The sequence below is a fragment of the Pelophylax lessonae genome (assembly GCF_965119305.1).
Source record: "Pelophylax lessonae genome assembly, chromosome: 10".
In the NCBI taxonomy this organism is placed as follows: domain Eukaryota; kingdom Metazoa; phylum Chordata; class Amphibia; order Anura; family Ranidae; genus Pelophylax; species Pelophylax lessonae.
In genome coordinates, this window is record NC_138777.1 from 22,259,787 (window position 1) to 22,286,222 (window position 26,436).

Genomic DNA, 26,436 nt, shown 5'->3' on the forward strand with positions numbered 1-26,436 from the left:
GATCTACTGTTGAGGGAGGTGTCCACTAATGTAGATTTATTGTTCTTGGGGTATTCAGTGTTGCTGAGGGGGGATATATTTTTTATAGGGGATCTATTGTTGCTGCAAGATATTTATTGTTTTTGGGAGGGGGCTCTATTGTTGCTGAGGGGGAACTATTGCTGCTGAAGAGGTATTGTTGCTGGGGGAAATCTATTGTTGCTGGAGGAGAGGGTTATTGTTTTGGATGAGGGGGCTCTATTGTTGCTGAGGGGAAACTATTGTTGCTGGGGGGCTATTGTTGTGGAAAGGGTGGGGAAATCTATTGTTGCAGGGGATTTATAATTGCTGTGTGCGATCCAAGGCTGTCCACAAGGTTTAGGACATTTCACTCAGAAGCGCATTTGTGAGGTCAGGCACTGATGTTGGATGAGAATGCCTGGCTCACAGTCTGCGCTCTAATTCATCCCAAAGGTGTTCTCTCGGGTTGAGGTCAGGACTCTGTGCAGGCCGGTCAAGTTCCTCCACCCCAAACTCACTCATCCATGACTTTATAGACCTTGCTTTGTGCACTGGTCCACATCATTTGGTGGAGGTGGGATTATGGTGTGGGGGATGTCTTTCAGGGGTTGGGTTTGGCCCCTTAGTTCCAGTGAAGGGAACTCTTAAGGCCTCAGCATACCAAGACATTTTGGACAATTTCATGTTCCCAAATTTGTTTGGGGATGGCCCCTTCCTGTTCCAACATGACTGCTCACCAGTGCACAAAGCAAGGTCCATAAAGACATGGATGAGCGAGTTTGGGGTGGAGGAACTTGACTGGCCTGCACAGAGTCCGGACCTCAACCCGATAGAACACCTGTGGGATGAATTAGAGCAGAGAATGCGAGCCAGGCCTTCTCATCCAACATCAGAGCCCGACCTCACAAATGCGCTTCTGGAAGAATGGTCAAACATTCCCATAGACACTCCTAAACCTTGTGGACAGCCTACCCAGAAGAGTTGAAGCTGTTATAGCCGCAAAGGGGGGGGGGGGGGGACAACTCAATATTGAACCCTACGGACTAAGATTGGGATGCCATTAAAGTTCATGTGTGTGTAAAGTCAGGTGTCCCAATACTTTTGGTAATACAGCGTATATATATATATATATATATATATATATATATATATATATGAGGAGTATTGCCAGTGAATGTGTGGCGGATCCAGGTGAATTCAGACAGATGCTCCTACATGAGGTCAGACATCCGGAGTTCCCAAAGTTTTCTAATGTTAGAATGTGACTCAGGGTGCTCTCTCTAGGCATATACGTATGTGTGCGCCACCTGCTGTCCAAAATGCAGTATTACATATATATTTATACAGTTTATCTTTTATACCATATATTTTATACTATACATATATATATTTATTTATACCATTTATCTTTCACTTGACCAGGTTCCCAGTCTAAAAATGTTTTTTGGTCAGATTCACTTTATTTATTTATTTTTTTCGTTTTTAAACAATTTTTTATATATATTTTTTTATGCCCCATACACACGTGCAGATTATCTGCAGACTTTTGTCTGCAGACTTACCAAAACCATATAATATGAGGTCAAACCTAAACATTTTCAATTTGTATGCAATCCGGCAGGCCCTTGCACTACATAGAAAAGGTAAGTCTGCAGACAAAAGTCTGCAGGTAATCTGCACGTGTGTATGGGGCATTAATGCGCAAAAGAATCTGCACCACTGAGCATGCTGAAGAAAAAAAGGCAACAGCAACGCTGCCTTGCTAAACGAATATAAATACATGATACAATAATATAAATAAATATACCCATAGATATTAGATATATATGCTAAAACTTAAATACAAATATAAATATATAATAAAAATAAAAGTTTACAAATATATAATAAAATCAAAAGTAAAAAAAAAAAGAACATAAATGCATAATAAAATCAAATGTAAGTAAAATAAAATATACATAATAAAATATAAATAAACAAATAAAATAAAAATATATAATAAAATATAAATATATAAATAGAATCAAATATAGAATAAAATATAAATAAAAAAAGGATATAAATACATAGTAAAATATATATATTTTTTTCCAATAAAAAGCTTTATTGATAATTATTAAAACAAACATATGCAACAATGTAACAAAAACAAAGCATATTAAAACATGTCAAATATAAGGTAATATTTTTATTTTAAAAGAACTTAAATATCAAAATAAATAATTAAGACAGATATATAATAAAATCACATATAAATAAATCAAAGATTTATATAGGATGAAATAAAATCTAAATAATAAAACACTATAAATATATAATACATAATAAAATACAAAAAAAATGAAAGTAAAATAATATAAATATATGATAAAATAAAATATAAACAAATAAAATAATATAACTATATAATAATATTAAAAAAAAATAAAATAATATTAATACACACACATACATACATTAAAAAAATACAATAAAAAAAATGCAAATATATAATACAATCAAAAAGGAGAATACATATATATATATATATATATATATATATATATATATATATATATATATATATATATATATATATATATATATATATATATATATATATATATAATAAAATCATATAAAAATAAAAGAATATAAATACACAATAATTAAAATAGTATAAATATATAATAAAATAAAAATATAAATAGGACAATATAAATATAAAATATAAATAAGTAAAATAATATACATAATATAAAAAGGAATGTATAAATAAATAAAAATATTATAATATGAATAAATAAAACAATATAAGGTGTATGGTGTATAATGTATAGTATATAGTGTATAATGTATGGTGTAGACAGAGTATATAGTATATACCGCCTTTCATGTTCCTATAGTATAATTCATGAGATTCCATAGACATGCTGGCCGGGTTGGTCTCCGGGAAGATGGCGGCGGCCCCTCCTGTGTTGCGGACAGTTCCGGGGTGTTGGATGTGATCAGCTGACAGTGACGTTGTTTCCGCATCTGCAGAGTGTCCGGGAGGGGGAGATGTGAGCCGAGCGGGGCGGCCCGGGGCCGGAGGTAAGACTTCCATGTCCCCCACCCTGTACAGACCGGGGATATCAGGGGAGGGGACCGGGACATTGGGGGGGATGGGAGATCAGTGCTAGGGAGTGAGAGAGCTCTGTGTGTGGGGGTGAAGGATTTGCCCCCAGGGGTGAAATATTATTCCTGAAGGGTGGGAGATCAGTCCCAGGAGTCAGAGAGAGTGTCAGGGTGGAAGATCTTTTCTGGGATAGAAGATCAGAGTCGGGATAAAAGATCTGTCCTAGGGTAGAAGATCTGTCCTGGGGTGGAAGATCTGTCCTGGGGTAGAAGATCTGTCCTGGGGTAGAAGATCTGTCCTGGGGTGGAAGATCTGTCCTGGGGTGGAAGATCTGTCCTGGGGTAGAAGATCTGTCCTGGGGTAGAAGATCTGTCCTGGGGTAGAAGATCTGTCCTGGGGTGGAAGATCTGTCCTGGGGTGGAAGATCTGTCCTGGGGTGGAAGATCTGTGTCAGGGTAGACAATCTGTCCTGGGGTAGAAGATCTGTTCTGGGATGGAAGATCAGAGTCAGGGTGGAAGATAATTACCAGGGAAGAAGATCTGTCCTGGGGTGGAATATAAGTGTTTGGGTAAAATATCTGTTCTGGGGCGAAAGATCAGTGTTGGGTTTGAAAATCTGTCCTGGGGTGGAAGATCTGTCCTAGGGTTGAAGATCAGTCTTGGGGCGGAAAATCTGTCCTGGTTTGGAAGATCAGTGTCGGGGTAGACAATCTGTCTTGGGGTAGAAGATCTGTTCTGGGATGGACAATCAGTGTTGGGGGGAAAGATCTGTCTTGGGGCTGAAGATCGGTGTCAGGGTGGAAGATCTGTGTCGAGGTAGATGATCTTTTCTGGGGGGAAGATCAGTGTTGGGGTGGAAGATCAGGGTTAGGATAGAAGATCCTTTCTGGGGTTGAAGATCAATGTTGGGTTTGAAGACCTGTCTTGGGGTGGAAGGTCAGGGTGGAAGATCTGTCCTGGGGTGGAAGATCAGTGTCAGGGTGGAAGATCTGTCCTAGGGTTGAAGATCAGTCTTGGGGCGGAAGATCTGTCCTTGTTTGGAAGGTCAGTGTCGGGGTAGACAATCTGTCTTGGGGTAGAAGAAGATCTGTTCTGGGATGGACAATCAGAGTCGGGGTGGAAGATCATTGCCAGGGTGGAAGATCTGTCTTGGGGTGCAGGATCTGACCTGGGGTGGAAGATCTGTCCTCGGGTGGAATATAAGTGTTTGGGTAAAATATGTTCTGGGGTGGAAGATCAGTGTTGGGTTTGAAGATCTGTCTTGGAGTTTAAGATCAGTGTCGGGGTGGAAGATCGGTGTCAGGGTGGAAGATCTGTCCTGGGGCTGAAGATCGGTGTCAGGGTGGAAGATCTGTCCTGGGGCTGAAGATCAGTCTCAGGGTGGAAGATCTGTCCTGGGGCTGAAGATCAGTGTCAGGGTGGAAGATCTGTCCTGGGGCTGAAGATCAGTGTCGGGGTAGAAGATCAGTGTCGGGGGGGAAGATCAGGGTTAGGGTAAAAGATCCTCTCTGTGGTTGAAGATCATTGTTGGGTTTGAAAATCTGTCCTGGGGTGGAAGGTCAGTGTCAGGGTGGAAGATCTGTCCTAGGGTTGAAGATCAGTCTTGGGGCGGAAGATCTGTCCTTGTTTGGAAGGTCAGTGTCGGGGTAGACAATCTGTCTTGGGTTAGAAGAAGATCTGTTCTGGGATGGACAATCAGTGTTGGGGTGGAAGATCTGTCTTGGGGCTGAAGATCGGTGTCAGGGTGGAAGATCTGTGTCGAGGTAGATGATCTTTTCTGGGGGGAAGATCAGTGTTGGGGTGGAAGATCAGGGTTAGGGTAGAAGATCCTTTCTGGGGTTGAAGATCAGTGTTGGGTTTGAAGACCTGTCTTGGGGTGGAAGGTCAGGGTGGAAGATCTGTCCTGGGGTGGAAGATCAGTGTCAGGGTGGAAGATCTGTCCTGGGGTGGAAGATCAGTGTCAGGGTGGAAGATCTGTCCTGGGGTTGAAGATCAGTGTCAGGGTGGAAGATCTGTCTCGGGAAGATTTCTCCGGCAGTGTTCTCCGGGATCTTCCCCCTCCTTTCTCTCTCTCTGATTTGTTACAAAGTATCTTTTGTTGTATTTGATGGAAGTGATCTCTTCTCTCCCCTCCCTCATCAGACATTTGTGGGCGTGGTCTCCAGGACTGGTATCAGTCACTATACTGTTGTCCCCAAGTGTTGTGTGAAAGAACACATCCCCAGCATCCCTTTAGATGTGCACACCCCTGCCTAGTGACCATTGGATGCTGCAGACTTTAGCGGTGCAATCTGCTGATCATTTGCTTGATTACCCTCTAGGGCCTTGCATGCAGAGCCTGTGTACTGACCATGTACAGCTGCCAACGTTGGGTGGTTGTACGGGGGTCACGTAAGGGACCCACTGAGTTACGTTCTGAATGTATTCAGAGAATAGGTCGGTGTGCTTGCAGGTGTATTCCATAACTCCCAGTGCAGCCACCTCTGTAACATGCACATCTAAAGGAATACTTGGGATGTGTTCTTTCATCTAACTCACCTTTACAGAAGCCCCTCCCCCCCCCACCAAATTCACCTGTTTCTTGAAAACAAAAGGATTTGATTAAACAATTGCCATCTTCTAACGCCCTCTCTCTGTCTTCCTCAGTAGTGCAGGAGATCGGGGAAGGAGGGTCCAGTATGTGCCCCTCAGTTAAGTACAACAGCCGGGGTCCCGTCCTGATCCCCAGAATGAAGTCCAAGCACAGAGTGTATTACATCGCCCTCTTCTCCGTGGTGCTCCTGGGCCTCATTGCCACCGGCATGTTCCAGTTTTGGCCTCACACCATCGAAGCGTCCAGCGATTGGAGCCCCGAGAAGCAGAGCGTCCAGGACGTCCCCGCCGTGAGGCTTCTCGAAGACAGCCCACTGCCGGAGCGCGGGGACCTCAGCTGCCGCATGCACACCTGCTTTGACGTCTACCGCTGCGGGTACAACCCCAAGAACAAGGTCAAAGTTTACATCTACCCCCTGAAGAAGTACACGGATGAGTATGGGGGGTCGGTGGGCGGTGCCATCTCCCGGGAGTACAATCAGCTGCTCACCGCCGTGTCACAGAGTGAATTCTACACGGAGGATGTGAGCCGAGCGTGCCTCTACCTCCCCTCCATCGACGTTCTCAATCAGAATAATCTGCGCATTAAGGAGACAGCGCAGGCCTTGGCACAACTTCTAAGGTAAACGGGGGGTAAAATTCTGTGAATCTTCTCTGTTCTCTGAAGAAAGGTTTAACATCCGACCATCATCACACCTAGCATATAATATACCCAACAATATGAACACCTAACCATCACACCTACCATATACCCATCAATATGAACACCTGGCCATCATCACACCTACCATATACCCACCAATATGAACACCTAGCTATTATCACACCTACTATATACCCAACCGTGTGGACACTTGGCCATCATCACACCCACTATGTGACCAGCATGGGAACACCTGACCATCATCACACCTACAATATACCCAACTGTGTGGACACCTGACCATCATCACACCTACTGTATACCCAACAATATGAACACCTGGCCATCATCACACCTACTATGTGATCAGCATGTAAACACCTGACCATCACACCTACTATATACCCAACCGTGTGGACACCTGACCATCATCACTCCTACTATGTGACCAGCATGTGAACACCTGACCATCACACCTACTATATACCCAACAATATGAACACCTGACCTTCACACTTACTATATATACCCAACAATATGAACACCTGACCATCGCACCTTGTATATGACCAACAATGTGGACATCTGGCCATCACACTCACTATATACCCATCAATGTGGACACCTGACCGTCCTACCTTCTATATGGCCAACATGTGGACACCTGACCATCACAATACTATATGCCTAACAGTATGGACACCTGAATGCCACAGCTACTACTATATGGCCAACAGTATGTGGACACCTGGCCATCACACCCATGTAATGGCCAGCAGTGTGTGGACCGAAAACCATCACAAATATTATATGCCCATCGGTATTTGACACCTGTCCATCACAAATACTGTGTGGTCAACAGCCTAAAGACTTCTGACCATCACACCTACTATACATGTATGGTCAACAGTACGGGAACACCTGACCATCCCAAACACCGTATAGCCAATAGTATGTGTGCATTTCAACATCACACCTACTACATGGCCAACAGCATATGAACACCTGACCTCCGCACCTACATGGTCAACATGATGTGGTCACCTGACTATCACACCTAGTATGTGGACATGTGACCATCACATCCACTATATGGCCAACAGTATGGAGACATGAATTCCACACCAACTATATGGCCAACAGCATGCAGACATGACCATCACAAATAACTATATGGTCAACAGTATGTGAACACCTGACCTTCACACCTATATGACCAACAATATGTTGTCATCTTCACACCTCCTTAATAGTCAACCGTATGTGGACCCATGACCATCACATTCATTATTTGGCCAACAATATGTGGACAACTGAATGTCACACCTACTCTATGGACAGCAGTTTGTGGACATCTGATCATCACGCCTGCTATAGGGCCAGCATTATGTGGATACCTGAGCACCACATGTACTATATATATATATATATATATATATATATAGCCAACAGTATATAGACACATGACCATCACACCTACTGGTATATGGCCAACAGTACATGGACACCTGATGGTCTCGCCTACTATATGGGCAATAATATATGGATACCTGGCCACAACACGGTAAATATATAACCAATAGTACGCGGACAGATGACCATCGCACCTACTATATGGCCAACAGTATGTAGACACCTGAGCACCTCATGTATTATACAGTGCATCCGGAAAGTATTCACAGCGCTTCGCTTTTTCCACATTTTGTTATGTTACAGCCTTATTCCAAAATGGATTCAATTTATTCTTCTCCTCAAAGTTCTATCAACCATACCCCATAATGACAACATGAAAGAAGTTTGTTTGAAATATTTATTTTTTTAATTGCAAATTATTTACAAATTTATTAAAACAAAAATAAATCCCATGTACATAATAAGTATTCACAGCCGTTGCCATGACACTCAAAATTGAGCTCAGGTGCATCCTGTTTCCACTGATCATCCTTGAGTCGTTTCTACAACTTGATTGGAGTCCACCTGTGGTAAATTCAGTTGATTGGACATGATTTGGAAAGGCGCACACCTGTCTATATAAGGTCCCACACTTAACAGTGCATGTCAGAGCACAAACCAAGCCATGGAGTCCAAAGAATTGTCTGTAGACTTCAGAGACAGGATTGTATGGAGGCACAGATCGGGGGAAGGGTACAGAAAGCTATCTGCAGCATTGAAGGTCCCAATGAGCACAGTGACCTCCATCATCCATAAATGGAAGAAGTTTGGAACCACCAGGACTCTTCCTAGAGCGGGACGCCCGGCCAAACTGAGTGATCGGGGGAGAAGGGCCTTAGTCAGGGAGGTGATCAAGAACCCGATGGTCACTCTGACAGAGCTCCAGTGTTTCCCTATGGAGAGAGGAGAACCTTCCAGAAGAACAACCATCTCTGCAGCACTCCACCAATCTGCCCTGTTTGGTAGAGTGGCCAGACGGAAGCCACTCCTCAGTAAAAGGCACATGACATCCCACCTGGAGTTTGCCAAAAGGCACCTGAAGGACTCTAACAAAATTCTCTGGTCTGATGAAACAAAGATTGAACTCTTTGGCCTGAATGGCAAAAGTCATGTCTGGAGGAAACCAGGCACCGCTCATCACCTGGCCAATACCATCCCTACAGTGAAGCATGGTGGTGGCAGCATCATTCTGTGGGGATGTTTTTCAGCAGCAGGAACTGGGAGACTAGTCAGGATTGAGGGAAATATGAATGCAGCAATGTACAGAGACATCCTTGATGAAAACCTGCTCAAGAGCATTCTGGACCTCAGACTGGGACGAAGGATCATCTTCCAACAGGACAACGACCCCAAGCAAATAGCCAAGATATTAAAGGAGTGGCTACGGGACAACTCTGTGAATGTTGTTGAGTGGCCCAGCCAGAGCCCAGACTTGAACCCGAATGAACATCTCTAGAAAGATCTGAAAATGGCTGTACATTGACGCTCCCCATCCAACCTGATGGAGCTTGAGAGGTCCTGCAAAGAAGAATGGGAGAAACTGCCCAAAAATAGGTGTACCAAGCTTGTAGCATCATATTTAAAAAGACTGGAGGCTGTAATTGGTGCCAAAGGAGCTTCACCAAAGTATTGAGCAAAGGCTGTGATACTTCTGTACATGGGATTTTTTATTTGTTTTTTTTTTCTTTTTTAATAAAGATGCAAAGATTTCAAACCATCTTCTTTCACATTGTCATTATGGGGAATTGTTTGTAGATTTTTTGAATAAGGCTATAACATAAAATGTGGGAAAAGTGAAGCTCTGTGAATACTTTCCAGATGCGCTGTATGTTCAACAGTATGCGGACATCTGACCATCACACCGGCCATGTGCCCAGCAGAATGTGGACTTTGTGATGTTCAGGTGTTTCCAGTGGAGGATCCTGGAAATGCTTTTAGCACACATTTTATACATTTTAGACATTTGTGCTCTTCCAGCCTTGTGGTGACCGTTTTGGGGACTCCGTCTTCTAGTCTAGGCTGAGTCTTTATTACCTCCTATGGATGGATTATCGTTGACTTCAAGCGGTTTTGCATTCTCCTTCAAGTTTATTGTAGAGCTGCACAATTAATTGTTAACCGCTTGCCGACTGCGCACAGTATATTTACTGCGGCAGTCGGCCCCGGCCAGGCAGAGTGACGTAGGTCTACGTCGCTCGCCTGTCACTCCTTCCAGAGCCAATAGCGGGCGGGCGCGCGCCCACTGAGGCACGCGCCCGCCTCGGCTCGTTCACGGAGGAGTGCGGGAGTGTGACTGGCGGACCCGATGTCCGCCGGTCACACTACGATCGCCGCTACAGCGGGAGAAAGACAGAGCGGCTTGTGTAAACAAGCCACCTGTCAGTTCTCCCTGTGTAAAAGTGAAGATCAAACAGTTCTACTATGTAGAACTGTTGATCTTTGTTTTTACACTAGTAGACCTGTCCCTACACAGTTAGAATCACGCCCCTAGGACACACTTAACCCCTCCCTGTCCAATACTGTTAACCCCTTCCCTGCCAGTGTCATTTTTGCAGTAACAGTGCATATATATAGCACTGATTACTGCAGTAATGTCACTGGTAACCCCAAAAGTGTCAAAAATGTCAGTCAAGGGTCCGATCTGTCCGCCGCAATGTCGCAGTACCGCAAAAAAAATCGCAGATCGCCGCCATTACTCGTTAAAAAAAAAAACACCAAAAATGACAAAAATCTTTCCCTTTGTTAGTAAACGCAATAACTTTTGCGCAAACCAATCAAAATACGCTTTTTGCGATTTTTTTTTTTACCAAACATAGGTAGCGTAAAACAAATTGGCCGAAAATTTTAAAAAATTTAGATTTTTACATTTTTTTTTGGGGGAATTTCATATAAAAAAAAGTGAAAAATATTGTTGTTTTTGCAAAAATTACGCTCTTTTTTTGTTTATAGCGCGTGATCAAAAAATCGCACAGGTGATCAAATACCACCAAAAGAAAGCTCTGTTTGTGGGAAAAAAAGGACGTGAAATTCGTTTAGGTACAGCGTCGCACGACCGCGCGATTGTCCGTTAAAGTCACGCAGTAAAAAATCGCAAAATAACCCTGGTCTTTTAGCAGGAAAATCCTCCGGTGGTAAAGTGGTTAAAAATCACGATCTAAATTCAACCCCCCTCACGGTCTTAATTCGGCATTTCCACAATTCATGTAACAGTGCAGAGCCGTTCTCTGGGGCTGGCAAAGTTTAAGCTGAAAGATAAAAAGAAACATTGTATCATTTGGTTCTTTTAGATCAAAGGGATGAACTTCGGTTTGTAAATGAGGGCAGTTTAACCCCTTTACCACCGGAGGATTTTGCTGTCTTACGTCCAGGCCACTTTTTGCGATTTGGCACTGTGCGAATTTAACTGACAATTGCGCGGTCGTGCGACGCTGTACCCAAACGACATTTACGTCCTTTTTTTTCCCACAAACAGAGCTTTCTTTTGGTGGTATTTGATCACCTGTGCGATTTTTACTTTTTGCGCTATAAACAAAAAAATAGCGTAAATTTTGAAAAAATAATATTTTTCATGTTTTTTTTATATGAAATTCCCCCCCAAAAAAATTTAAAAATCAAAATTTTTTTTAAATCTTTGGCCAATTTTTTTCTGATACATATTTTTGGTAAAAAAAATCGCAATAAGTGTATTTTGATTGGTTTGCGCAAAAGTTATTGCCTTTACTAACTAAGGGAAAGATTTTTGTCATTTTTATTTTTTTTTTTTTTATACTAGTAATGGCGGCGATCTGCGTTTTTTTTTTTTTTTTTTTTTTTTTGCGGGACTGCGACATTGCGGCGGACAGATCGGACCCTTGACTGACATTTTTGATACTTTTGGGGGTACCAGTGACATTACTACAGTAATCAGTGCTATACATATGCACTGTTACTGTAAAAATGACACTGGCAGGGAAGGGGTTAATTGTATTGGAGAGGGAGGGGTTAATGTATGCCTGGTGCTTACTGACATGTGTGGGGGGAGGGGACTGAGTGACACAGGGACAGATCGCATGTTCAGCTATGCTGAATCCTGCAATCTGACCCTGCCTGTCACTTAGGAGATCCGCCGGCTCTGTTTACACAAGCGGGCGGATCTCCAGACTCGATTCCCCGATGATCGGGGAAGAGCAGCGGCGATCGTCGCTGCTCTTCCCCTGGCCCGACTCCCGCTGTGACTGAACACAGCGGGAGCGAGCCTCCGGCGGCGCGCGTGAGCCGTCCACAAGGGGAGGAGTCCAGCGACGTAGGTCTACATCGCTGGACGATAACGAGCCACTTTGCTGCAGTAGCAGCAATGTGAGCGGATGGAAAGTGGTTAAAGACAAAGCTTTTTCTGACATTTTGTTGCTTACAACAACCACAAAAAGAGAAAAAAAAAAAAAAAGCGGTATTTTTAAGGCCAATAAAGGAGTTATGATCACAAATTTAAAAAGAAATTTACGTATAAAATTTTTTATTAAATCATGAAGCTAAAAAAGATACGTATGCATACACATATATTACATATAAAAACGTATTCCCAAGAATCATCGATACAAAATACCAAACTGGCAACAATAATGTCTCTAATGGGTATAATCTGTAGTAGTGATCGACCGATATTGTTTTTTTATTGCCGATACGGATATTTTAGATATCGGTATTGGCCGATATTTTCATACATTAAAAAATGAAAAATTGTATTTTTATTTTTGTTGACAGGCACTGTTGTGGAGGGATCTGGAAAGACCCCAACCCCCTCCTCTGCACTTAAAAGCATTCAAAACTCCTAGTTTGGCTGTTTTGAATGCTTTCATTTTTTTTAGTTGGTGGCGAGTACCCGGAAGTGGTGTCATGACATCACTTCCGGGTTTTTTACATGGAGACCCGAACAGAGCTGAATGCGGCTTTGATCAGGTCTTCTCTTCGGTGGCTGTGCAGGCTGGTGGCCCGGGTCTCTCGGTGGGACAGGAGACCCGCGGAAGGGGGGGGGGGGGACGTCCCCTCCCACTCCTTGTAATGACAGCCGAGCGATTTCTCAGCCGCATTGGTTGTCATTACAAGACAGCCGACCGTCGGCTATGGACGCCGATACCGGGGTGATGCCTCTAGCTGCAGGACTCACTCTGGTACAGCACTTTCCCGAAATATCGGTAGCCTCTGAGGCTGATTCCGATATATCGGGAGTGCATATCGGCCCTCAATATATCGGCTTTGCCGATAATCGGTCGATCCCTAGTCTGTAGGTCCTCAAAGAGCCAACACGTTTCACCAAAGGCTTCTTCAGGGTCAGAGAGACCTTCAGGATAATCGTTCTACAAAAAATAACATGCATTGATCACATATCACATCTCATTAAATGTATCACAGCACACAGGCGTATAAATATATACCGTATATACCAGGGATCCTCAAACTCTGGCCCTCCAGCTGTTGTGGAACTACACATCCCATGAGGCATTGTAAAACTCTGACATTCACAGACATGACTAGGCATGATGGGAATTGTAGTTCCTGAACAACTGGAGGGCCGTAGTTTGAAGACCCCTGGTATATACTGACCCCATAAAATCATGCACCGGGCATAAAATCTGTTGCTTACAAGTTAAAATCAGTATTTATTGTTAGAAAATTACTTAGAACCCCCAAACATTATATTGCATAAAGGCAATATTTTATGTCATTGTATTAGCGCAGCGGTCTTTCAAATGCAATTTTTTGGGAAAAATACACTTCAATGAATGAAAAAAAAAAAAACTAAACAGTATTGTTAGCCCAATTTTTTTTTGTTTAATGTGAAAGATATTACCCCAAAAATCGTGAGAGAAGCGCGATCCTTATTCTAAGCAAAAAAAAAAATAGTGATTCTCATTTTATCCAGAATCGTGCAGCTCTAGTTTATGGGGGTGTAAAACCCACTTGTAGGAGGTCAACTGCAGGTCTGAGGGCGTTTACTGCAGGTCAGATGCGCCTAACATTCTGAATGATCCCAGAAAGGTCACCAGCAACCAAATCCCATCGACACAAGTCCCTACAGCCACCAAAACCATTTCTTCATCATACAGCACACTGGAAGCATTTTATAAATTATTTTGTTTGTATTTCTCTGTAAAGGTCACTGTCAGAACCTCTGAATTGTCTTTTCTTTAGGTGGGATCGAGGGACCAATCACTTACTGTTTAACATGTTACCCGGAGGACCCCCTGATTATAACACTGCCCTGGACGTACCTCGAGACAGGTAAAGGTGTAATATTGATCATTATCTCTTCATTATTATGCAGAGGATTTTTCCAGTGTGGGTGGAAAGTTTTGGAACGGAAAAAAGAGACAGAAATAAATATGGAGGTTATTTGTGGTTTGTTTTTTTTCTGATCTTTAGTTTTTCCATTCTTTTTTAAGATCTTAATTATATGTTTTTGTAGTTAAGTATTCTCTCTGACGTCCACAAGGTGGCAGTAATGTCATGTTCCAAAGAAATGGATCAGTTCTGTTCTATAAGTGCACATCCAACCTGTTAAAGCGGAGTTCCAGCCCCCCAAACTTTTGAAAACACTCTGCCGTACTTGTGTGCACATATAAAGTTACATTTAGATAATGTTAAATGTGCGTTCCTTGTAGTTTCTTTGAAAATAGTGGAATACTAGGGATCGGCCGATTATCGGCAAAGCTGATATGCACTTTCCCTAATATATCGAAATCGGCCACCAAGGTTACCGATATTGCCGATATTTCGGGAAAGTGCTTGTACCGGAGTGATGTCTGCAGCTAGAGGCATCACCCCGGTACCGGCGTCCATAGCCAACGGTCGGCTGTCTTGTAATGACAACTGATGCGGCTGAGAAGTTACATTTGTGCAGACAAGAGATCGAATGATTATCGGCAACACCGATATATCGAGGGCCGATATGCACTTTCCCCGATATATCGGAATTGGCCCCTGAGGTTGCCGATATTGCCGATAAATCAGAAAGTTCCTTGTAGTTTCTTTGAAAATAGTGGAATACTAGGGATCGGCCGATTATCGGCAAAGCTGATATGCACTTTCCCTAATACATCGAAATCGGCCACCAAGGTTACTGATATTGCCGATATTTCGGGAAAGTGCCTGTACCAGAGTGATGTCTGCAGCTAGAGGCATCACCCCGGTACTGGCGTCCATAGCCGACGGTCGGCTGTCTTGTAATGACAACTGATGCAGCTGAGAAGCCACTCGGCTGTCATTACAAGGAGCGGGAGGGGACGCCCCCCACTCCCCTTCCCTTCTGCCGCTTTCTGGGCAACCAGGCAGGCCGGGCAACCGCAGCCGCCGAAGACCCGATCAAATTTGGCTCTGATCGGTCTCCATGCAAAAACCCGGAAGTGAAGTCATGACATCACTTCCGGGTACTCGGCGCCAGATTCAAAAAAATTAAAGCATTTAAAACAGCCAAACTTGGTGTTTTGAATGCTTTTATGTGCAGAGGAGGGGTTTGGGGTCTTTTAGACCCCCAGATCTCTCCACAAGAGTACCTGTCAAGTTAAAAAAAGAAAAATTATTTTTTGAAATGTACGACAATATCGGCCGATCCCTATGGAATACTACCCAGATCTCGGAAGCAGGCAGGTTCCATGTCAGGTGTGGGCATCTAAAGCTCTCTACTCTTCATTTCCGGAATCCGGTGCAGCTGGCTACCCAGCATGCATCTCCCGACCTCGCGAGTGCCCGCATGGGACTGTCAATGCCATGATGCCTGATTTAGTTGGACACTACCCGCATTCAGGAAAGAGTGCCCGCATCACATTTTTTTATTGTACATACAGGCTTGTCCCGATCAGAGATTCTCCATTCCTCCCGGCAGATGCAGTTCTTCAAAAATGGCGCCTAACTCTTCCTGTTCGCGCCATTTCCGGTCTGAAATAACGGGAGATTTCCTCACTAGGTGGTTCGCATGGACTCCTGGGATATATGACGCCGACATCCCAAAGGTCCTTGCGAATCGCCTACTGATGACATCGCCTAGGCGGCCGCAACCGGAAGTGCTGCTGAAAATAATAAGAAAAAACGGTATTTACTTAAAAAAAAAAATGAATGCCATTTGTAAGAACATTCTTAATAGCCATTATATAGATTGCACACATAGAAAATGGGTGGGACTTCACTTTAAAGCGGAGTTCCACCTTATAGAAATCGCTGGCATTCCTCAATTAAAAACAGCGTTGGCGACTTTTTTTTTTCCTTGATCTGCCTTGTTGCAAGGGGTAAGCCATTTTCTTCCTCCTTCGGCGCCGCGGTGAGGTACGTCACTTCCTGCGGCGCACGGGAGATGTGTGTCATCATTCCCAGGAGTCTGTGGATATATCGCCGCCTGTTAAAATCGCGTTATTTCAAAACTGGAAATGACGCGGTGCTAGGCGGTGCTTAGCGCCATTTTCTAGATTGCTCTGGGTTGCCATAACATTGGGGCGGGACCTTCCTAAAACACCGCCATTGAAATGGCAACCAGAGACTCAATCGTGCGCCGCGCTGTTTGTCCTATGCGCATGCGCAAGATCTGGAGGTGCATGTTGGGTAACCAGCAGCACCTATTCCCGGAAGAAGGCACACGTGGGCTTCACATGCCCGCAATTAAAGTGGTAGTATACTCCGCTTTTTAATTTTTACCTACAGGTAAGCCTATAATAATCGGATCGTAAGAACACCCATGTCCATCCGATTCCAGAGCAGGAAAAAAATGGTTCCTGCAGCATTTTGGTGCAAATGCAATGTGAGTTCAGCCAAACAAACTGTATGGCTGAATTCGTATCGCACAGACATCACATGTGATCTGCACGGCAATGCGGTGTTTGGAATAGTGTGAACCCAGGCTTAACCACTTACCGACCGCCCGCCGTCGATTTACGTCGGTCCTTTGACGCTAAATAGCAGTTAGCTACCATAACCCCGGTATTTTTTAAAACGGCGGGCGATCGGCTTTCAGATAAGGGTGGTCCCAGCGGCGGATTCGCCGTGGGATCACCCTTACGGTGCGGCAGAAGAGGTGCCCTTCCCCGCCACGTCCCGGCCGTTTTCCCCGCTTATCGGACCCACCGGGAGCGGGGAAAGCGATCCGGCCCTGGATCTTCAGAGAAGGACTGTCCAATCACATGAACACTGTAATTGGCTGTCACAGGGGTCACATGATTGGGAGCCGGCCCATGATCATTACTATCGTGGCCAAAAGTTTTGAGAATGACACAAATATTCATTTTCACAAAGTCAAAGTATGTTTGCAGTGTTGACTCTTCTTTTTCAAGACCTCTGCGATTCGCCCTGGCATGCTGTCCATTAACTTCTGGGCCACATCCTGACTGGCGGCCGCCCATTCTTCCATCAATCAATCAATGCTTGGAGTTTGTCAGAATCTGGGGGTTTTTTTTGTTCACCCGCCTCTTGAGGATTGACCACAAGTTCTCAATGGGATTAAGGTCTGGTGAGTTTTCTGGCCATGGACCCAAAATTTTGATGTTTGTTCCCCATGCCACTTAGTTATCACTTTTGCCCTATGGTAAGGTGCTCCATCATGCTGGAAAAGGCATTGTTCCTCACCAACTGTTCTTGGATGGTTGGGAGAAGTTGTTCTCGGAGGATGTTTTTGTTCCATTCTTTATTCATTGCTGTTCTTAGCCAGAATTGTGAGTGAGCCCACTCCCTTGGCTGAGAAGCGACCCCACACATTAATGGTCTCAGAATACTTTACTGTTGACACAGGACTGATTGTAGCACTCGCCTTTTCTTCTCGGGACAAGGTTTTTTCTGGATGTCCTAAACAATCGGAGAAAATGACTTTCCCCCAGTCCTCAGCAGTCCAATCCTTGTACATTTTGCAGAATATCAGTCTGTCCCTGATGTTATTCCTGGACAGAAGTGGCTTCTTTGCTGCCCTTCTTGACACCAGGCCATCCTCCAAAAGTCTTCTCCTCACTGTGTGTGCCGATGCCCTCACCCCTGCCTGCTGCCATTCCTGAGCAAGCTCTGCACTGGTGGTGCCCCAATCCGGCAGCTGAATCAACTGTAGGAGACGGTCCTGGTGCTTGCTGGACTTCACAAATGCAGTGGAAATGTTTTCTATGGGATTAAGCTAATTTTCATGGCAAAGAGGGACTTTGCGATTCATCTGATCACTCTTCATAACTTTGTAGAGTATATGTAATTTGCATTGTTCCTCACCAAACTGTTCTTGGATGGTTGGGAGAAGTTGCTCTCGGAGGATGTTTTTGTTCCAATCTTTATTCATTGCTGTGTTCTTTGTGAGTGAGTCCACTCCCTTGGCTGATAAGCGACCCCCAAACATGAATGGTCTCAGGATGCTTTACTGTTGGCATGACACAGGACTGATGGTGGCGCTCAACTTTTCTTCTCCGGTCAAGGTTTTTTCTGGATGTCCCAAACAATCGGAAAGGGGATTCATCAGAGAAAATGACTTTCCCCCAGTCCTCAGCATTCCAATTCCTGTACCTTTTGCAGAATATCAGTTGGTCCCTGGACTGGTTTTTCCTGGACAGAAGTGGCTTCTTTGCTGCCCTTCTTGAAACCAGGCCATCCTCCAAAACTCTTCTCCTCACTGTGCGTGCCGATGCCCTCACCCCTGCCTGCTGCCATTCCTGAGCAAGCTCTGCACTGGTGGTGCCCCGATCCCGCAGCTGAATCAACTGTAGGAGACGGTCCTGGCGCTTGCTGGACTTTCTTGGCTGCTCTGAAGACTTCTTCACAAATGCAGTGGAAATGTTTTCTATGGGATTAAGCTAATTTTCATGGCAAAGAGAGACTTTGTAAATCATGTGATCACTCTTCATAACATTGTAGAGTAAATGTAAATTGCCATCAATTTGCATTGTTCCTCACCAAACTGTTCTTGGATGGATGGAAGAAGTTGTTCTCTGAGGATGTTTTTGTTCCATTCTTTATTTATGCTGTTCTTAGCCAGAATTGTGAGTGAGCCCACTCCCTTGGCGGAGGAGCAAATCCCACACATGAATGGTTTCCGGATGCTTTACTGTTGGCCTGACACAGGACTGATGGTAGCGCTCAACTTTTATTCTCCGGACAAGGTTTTTTCCGGATGCCCCAAACAATTGGAAAGGGGTTTCATCAGAGAAAATGATTTTCCCCCAGTCCTCAGCATTCCAATCCCTGCACCTTTTGTAGAATATCAGTCTGTCCCTGATGTTTTTCTGGGATATAAGTGGCTTCTTTGCTGCTGTTCTTGACACCAGGCCATCCTCTAAAAGTCTTCTCACTGTGCATGCAGATGGACTCACACCTGCCTGCTGCCATTCCTGAGCAAGCTCTGCACTGGTGGTGCCCGATCCCGTAGCTGAATCAGCTGTAGGAGACGGTCCTGGCGCTTGCTGGACTTTCTTGAAGACTTCTTCACAAATGCAGTGGAAATGCTTTCTATGGGATTAAGCTAATTTTCATGGCAAAGAGGGACTTTGCGATTCATCTGATCACTCTTCATAACATTGTGGAGTATATGCAAATTCCATCATAAACACTAAAGCAGCAGACTTTGTGAAAATGATTTGTGTAATTCTCAAAACTTTTGGCCACGGCTGTAGAAACTGGGAGCTGTCTATGACCGCAAAGCCACCGTGCTTGGAGCATATGTGGATGCGTATAAGAGGTGTGTGAGTATTTAAGCCCACCATCTTTCTTGCAGCACTTATGTGTTACGTGGGCTGCAAGGGGTTAAAAATAATGCTGCAGATTTCCTAGGATTAACCACTTAAGCCCCGGAAGATTTTACCCCCCCCTTCCTGACCAGGGTTTTTTTTGCAATTCGGCACTGCGTGACTTTAACGGACAATTGCGCGGTCGTGCGACGCTGTACCTAAACGAATTTGACGTCCTTTTTTTTCCCACAAACAGAGCTTTCTTTTGGTGGTATTTGATCACCTGTGCGATTTTTTTTACTTTTTGCGCTATAAAGAAAAAAAGAGCGTAAATGTTGCAAAAATAACAATATTTTTCACATTTTTTTATATGAAATTCCCCCCCAAAAAAAATGTAAAAATCAGAATTTTTTAACATTTTCGGCCAATTTGTTTTATGCTACATATGTTTGGTAAAAAAAATCACAAAAAGCGTATTTTGATTGGTTTGCGCAAAAGTTATTGCGTTTACTAACAAACGGAAAGATTTTTGTCATTTTTGTTGTTTTTTTTTTTTTAACGCGTAATGGCGGCGATCTGCGTTTTTTTTTTTTTTTTTTGCGATACTGCGACATTGCGGCGGACAGATCGGACCCTTGACTGACATTTTTTACACTTTTTGGGTTACCAGTGACATTTCTACAGTAATCAGTGCTATACATATGCACTGTTACTGTAAAATTACACTGGCAGTGAAGGGGTTAACTTTTTTGGAGAGGGAGGGGTTATGTGTGTCCCTAGGGGCGTGCTTCTAACTGTGATTGGCTGTGGCTTGAGGTGTATGAACAGAGATCAACGGTCCTACATAGTAGAACCGTATGATCACCATTCATACACGGGAGAATGACAGGCGGCTTGTTTACATTAGCCGCCTGCCTTTCTCCCTCTGCACCGACGATCGTAGTGTGACCGGTGGACGATCGGGTCCGCCGGTCACACGCGCGGGGGGTGGGGTGGTCCGTGACCGCGCGGGAGCGTGCCTCCGGCGGCGCGCACTCGCTCCCGAGACCCTCACAGGCTAGCGACGTAGTACTACGTCGCTCTGCCTGTGAGGGACTGACCGCCGCAGTAAATAGTCGTGCGGCGGTCGGCAAGTGGTTAAAGGTTACTTTTGCAACCACATTAAGGACTGTAGCTCAAAGAAGCGGCTTCTACAGGCTTTTGAGCTCTGGGAACTCCCCTCCCCTCCATGTTAGCCAATGTGTCCATGCACACTATGTCTTTTTTATGGGGGTATTGGTAATTAGACTCGGCCTTTTGGCTAAGATCAAGTGTAGTATCTGTTCTTATCAGTGATCCAGTGGGGGGCGCTGTGCTGTCATCTGACCTAACCAAGGTTGGGTGGCGGCTATGCAAACCTACTGGAGTGATGGAGACCTGGAAGGTTAGTATCGGCAGGAACTGAAACCAGAGCGCCCATAGGAAATTGGAGGCCGGGAGTAAGTTCTCCCCAAGAAAGCTTAAAGGGTCCATTACCTCCTGATTCGAACATTCTACCTTGTCTGGCATGGGCTGGGAAGGCATGAAGAAGGAGCGCGGCCGCCTATCCATCAGCAGCAAGCACGCTCAGAAACGCGTTGCAGTGTTGTGACGTCATCTCTTCACAACGCTCTCTCTCTCGGTTTCGTCTGGTTTGCCTTCCAAGCCTCGTTCCCACTCCTGTTCCATCCACCACTATTACCGGCACAACGGTGAAGAGCGGATACTGTTTCCGATGGCGGCGTCCACAGGATGACTTACACCCCCACCCTGGAACACCCAGGAGGGTGCCTACCATCCAATTGTAATCCTAAACGATGTGAGTGTTTATTACATCTTAATAAATGTACTAAAGTCTACACTTAGAGGCGCCTCTTCTCTCTTTTTATTCCCAGCCTTGTTGGAACCTTTGGCTTATTGGTTCATCTGATGGCAGCCCTAGACGTTGGACTTTTTCATCATGCATAGACTAGTATGGACTTTTTCTATACTGTGCGGCTGATGCGCCTGATTTATGTTTAAGAGAGTCCACGGTGTCTACGCCCTCTGGGAGTAGTCGCCCCAGAGGTGCTCTTAGTAACACTTGGGTGTGGGACCCCAACGTTTGAACCGGCACATGGTCACAGTTCCAACCACTTCTTCTGCACCACGCCTTTTGGCTAAGTCCGGGGGCAATTTATGTCTACCAGGCCTCAGGGTCTAGGCCAGTGATGGGGAACCTCGGCACTCCAGATGTTTTGGAACTACATTTCCCATGATGCTCAACTACACTGCAGAGTGCATGAGCATTATGGGAAATATAGTTCCAAAACTTCTGGGGTGCCAAGGTTCTCCATCACTGGTCTAGGCCAATGCACATTCGGCACGGCCACTTATTTAACTTATTTTTTTCTCCCACGTTTGTCACCTTTCACTTTTGTGTGTGTATTCTTCTCCCTAGGATGGAGGGTGTGAGTCCTCGGGCTTGCCCTGAAGTCTAGGGGGAGGATGTGTGGCCTTCTGGTTCCTTCCTCTTCTGTCCCTGGGGGTCTCTCTTCGGGAGAGCCCCACGACCTAGTATTCGGTGCGACTTCGGCTGCCTAGAAGAACGGGGTCTGCCAGGCCTTCTGGCTAGGCAGACCATTGGAAACCCTTTGTCCCTGTCAGGAGCCTTGAGCCCCGGGGTGATCAGGGTAGAGGTCCTACTCCTTCGGGGGTGGACAAAGCACACCCCTAAGTGCACTTTTTTCTGTGTGTTCACATGAACCTTCTTTTGTGTTCACTTACCGGATTTTTTTGTTGTAGTTTTTGCACCACCGCCGATTTAAAAAAAAAAAACAAAAAACAATTTAATAAAATAATAATAATAATTAAAAATTATTAAAAATATTAAAAATAATTTAATATAATAATAATTAAAAATTACTAAAAATATTAAAAATAATTTAATAAAATAATAATAAAAAATACTAAAAATATTAATAATTTAATAAAATAAAAATTATTAAAAATATTAAAAATTATTTAATAAAATAATAATAATAATTAAAAATTACTAGAAATATTAAAAATAATTTAATAAAATAATTAAAAATTACTAAAAATATTAAAAATAATTTAATATAATAATAATAATAATAATTACAAATTACAAAAAATATTAAAAATAATTTAATAAAATAATAAAAATTACTAAATATTAAAAATAATTAAATATAATAATAATTAAAAATTACAAAAAATATTAAACATAATTTAATAAAATAATAATTAAAAATTACAAAAAATATTAAAAATAATTTAATAAAATAATAATTATAAATTACTAAAAATATTTAAAATTTAATAAAATTATAATAATTAAAAATTACTAAAATATTAAAAATAATGTAATAAAATAATAATAATTAAAAATTACTAAAAATATTAAAAATTATGTAATAAAATAATAATAATAAAAATAAAAAAATACTAAAAATATTAAAAACAATTTCATATAATAATAATAATTAAAAATTACGAAAATATAAAAAATTTAATAAAATAATAATTAAACATTTCTAAAAATATTAAAAATAATTTAATGAAATATTACTAAAAATATTAAAAATAATTAAATAAAATAATAATAATAATTAAAAATTACTAAAATATTAAAAATAATTAAATAAAATAATAATAATTAAAAATTACTAAAAATAATTAAATATAATAATGATAATAAAAAATTACTAAAAATATTAAAATAATTAAAATAATAATAATTTAAAATTACTAAAAATATTAAAAATAATTTAATATAATAATAATTAAAATAATAATATTTAAACTAATTAGGGGATTGGAGGACCTTGACTATGAAGAGCGTCTACAATCGCTCGATTTATTCTCCCTGGAGAAGAGACGTCTGAGGGGGGACATGATAGCAATTTATAAATATCTTAATGGGGATCCCAGCTTAGAAAAAAAGCTGTTCATTCGAAGGGATTGCATGAGGACTCGAGGGCATACAATGCGATTAGAGGAGAAGCGTTTTAACCTCAGGCAACGTGGGGGGTTCTTTACTGTTAGGGCTACAAGATTGTGGAATTCTCTACCACAAGAGGTGGTTTCTGCGGGAAGTATGGTGGCTTTCAAAAGACTCTTAGACTTACATCTCAAGGATCAGAACATTCAGGGGTATGTGAGATGATTACAGCCACACACACCTACACAGGTTGAACTGGATGGACTATTGTCTTTATTCAACCTCACCTACTATGTAACTATGTAACTATGTAATTGGTGATTAGACTGCAGAGTGTGCCACATCCCTAAATACGACTATAGATATAGATGTTCCCCAGTTGTGGGACTTTATAGGCACTTCAAACATATAACCGATAAATTGATAAAAAACAGATATTTATTATTAATCCTCAGTAAAAGACAAGAAACATAAAATAAAATATACATGATATGGACAACTGAAAATACACCAATCTGGTATCCTCCACCCGACGCGTTTCAGAGACTATGTGGCTCCTTCATCGGGAGTATAAGGCAACCTTGTAGTCATTCATTGATGTATCAAAGAGAATCCATAGACATAGGCATTGGTTCAAGTCCAGTCAAAATCGCAGTAAAATCGTGGCAAAATTGCACGACTTTTAGGTCGCATAAGTGTGAAAATGTCATATAAAGATTTAACATGTTAGGGCTCATGCACACTGCAGCTCAAAAAAAAAAAAAGCTGCTTTTACTGGCATTTGAGCTTTTATTTTAGCTTGAAGCAGCTTGTGCTTTTTTGTGCTCTTGTGCACACTTTTTATTGAGCTGCTTCAAACTTCTTTGAGCTTTCTTGAGTATTCAGCCTCATGCACACGGGACATTTTTACATCGGCTGTTTTTGGCATCAGACGTTTTTTTCTTCTGCAGCCAGTAAACTCCCCAGCATGTTCTCTGATGTCTCCCCAGCATGTTCTCCTATGTCTCCCCGGCATGTTCTCCTATGTCTCCCCGGCATGTTCTCCTATGTCTCCCCGGCATGTTCTCCTATGTCTCCCCGGCATGTTCTCCTATGTCTCCCCGGCATGTTCTCCTATGTCTCCCCGGCATGTTCTCCTATGTCTCCCCGGCATGTTCTCCTATGTCTCCCCGGCATGTTCTCCTATGTCTCCCCGGCATGTTCTCCTATGTCTCCCCGGCATGTCCTCATATGTCTCCCCGGCATGTTCTCCTATGTCTCCCCGGCATGTTCTCCTATGTCTCCCCGGCATGTTCTCCTATGTCTCCCCGGCATGTTCTCCTATGTCTCCCCGGCATGTTCGCCTATGTCTCCCCGGCATGTTCGCCTATGTCTCCCCGGCATGTTCGCCTATGTCTCCCCGGCATGTTCGCCTATGTCTCCCCGGCATGTTCTCCTATGTCTCCCCGGCATGTTCTCCTATGTCTCCCCGGCATGTTCTCCTATGTCTCCCCAGCATGTTCTCCTATGTCTCCCCAGCATGTTATCCTATGTCTCCATGCACACACAGGCTTTTATCAGCAGTTTTTTGGAGGGGTGTTTTCTGGCTGTAAAAAAACTCGAAAACGAGTGGGATTTTAGTGGCAATTTTCAGCTGTAAAAACGCTTTAACTTCAATAAACGCTGATAAACGCCAAAAAACGCTGCTAACTGGCGTTTTTTGACTTTTTTTTTTATCCCATTACTTTTTTTAAGCCTGGGTTGTGTTTCGGGGTGTTGTTCATGGCCTGGATTCACACTGGTGCGTGCTGAACACCGCATGTGATTTGCACCAAAAATGCGCCGCATTCCTGTGCACATCACATGTGATGTCCGTGCGATGCGATCAGAGCCATATGTTTTGTATGGCTCAAATTGCATCACATTTGCACCAAAATGTCATAGGACCCTTTATTTCTCCACACCTAATCGCATTGCATGGGTGTGAACACCCACGCGATGTGATTTTGGCAAGCGCACTGCATTTTGCAATCTGTTTTTCGGGGAATCCTTCATGGAACATGAAGCTCTGTTGACATTGTGCCGATACATTCTGCTGGAGAGCTTGTCGCTTTGGAAAAACATCTGGATCACCAGATGCAAATAGAAGAAAGAGAGCCTGAAAATGAAAATGAATGCAGCCGTCACATCTAAAGCTGGCCATACAAGGGAGAAGTGTTTAGGTGTGCCCTCATAGAGTTTTGGTAAATCTAAAGGAAAATTGTATAGAATTGGTAAGCTGCAGTATAATGTTTGCTTTCGGGTTTAAAGTGTTACTAAACCCACGACAGTAAAATCAGTCTGTATATGCAGGAAAGCATGCTTGCTATACTCACTGTGGAACCTAAGGGGTTAATCCTCTGCATTGTATAAAAAGACTGTTTGATCCTGTCTTCTCTGATCCTCCCCTTTTTCCACACTCCCCAATCCATCTTCTGATAGAACAGAGCCTTGGAGGCACTCTGCACATGCTCAGTTTGGTGTGTATTACTAGAGTTTTTTTTTTTTTTTTCTTGGGAGGGTGCATGTAATCAGCACAGGGCCAATCAGCTCTGTCCAATCAGAGGGTCAGGGTGTCCTGCAGCCTCATAGGACTGTCAGAGAAGAATGACAACTCCTCCTACAAGCTTCAACCAGACACTGATAGAAGTCACAGGACTGCTATATACTGCTAATGAGAAAAGGTATTTAGCAGTTTATATTTACTAAAATAATTGCATTTCCATGTGTACTGGGGAGACCATATATAGTGACTGCAGGCTCCTGGGGAGACCAGATATAGTGACTGCAGAATCCTGTGGAGACCAGATATAGTGACTGCAGGATCCTGGGGAGAGCAGATATAGTGACTGCAGGATCCTGGGGAGACCAGATATAGTGACTGCAGGCTCCTGGGGAGACCAGATATAGTGACTGCAGGCTCCTGGGGAGACCAGATATAGTGACTGCAGGCTCCTGGGGAGACCAGATATAGTGAATGCAGGCTCCTGGGGAGACCAGATATAGTGACTGCAGGATC

General features: G+C 43.1%; 1 protein-coding gene across 2 annotated transcripts in view; it reads left to right on the top strand.

The window, feature by feature from the left end:
• Nucleotides 1–3,004: 3,004 nt before the first annotated feature.
• Nucleotides 3,005–26,436, top strand: part of EXT2 (exostosin glycosyltransferase 2) — a 138,791-nt gene continuing 115,359 nt past the window's right edge. Inside the window, exons 1-3 of one of the 2 annotated variants that reach the window (XM_082270307.1) lie at nt 3,005–3,072; nt 5,744–6,311; nt 13,953–14,042. In XM_082270307.1, the coding sequence (XP_082126433.1) occupies nt 5,776–6,311; nt 13,953–14,042 (626 nt within the window). In that variant the 5' untranslated portion in view covers nt 3,005–3,072; nt 5,744–5,775. The remainder of the gene's footprint in view (nt 3,073–5,743; nt 6,312–13,952; nt 14,043–26,436) is intronic. The other variant, XM_082270308.1, reaches the window with a different exon arrangement.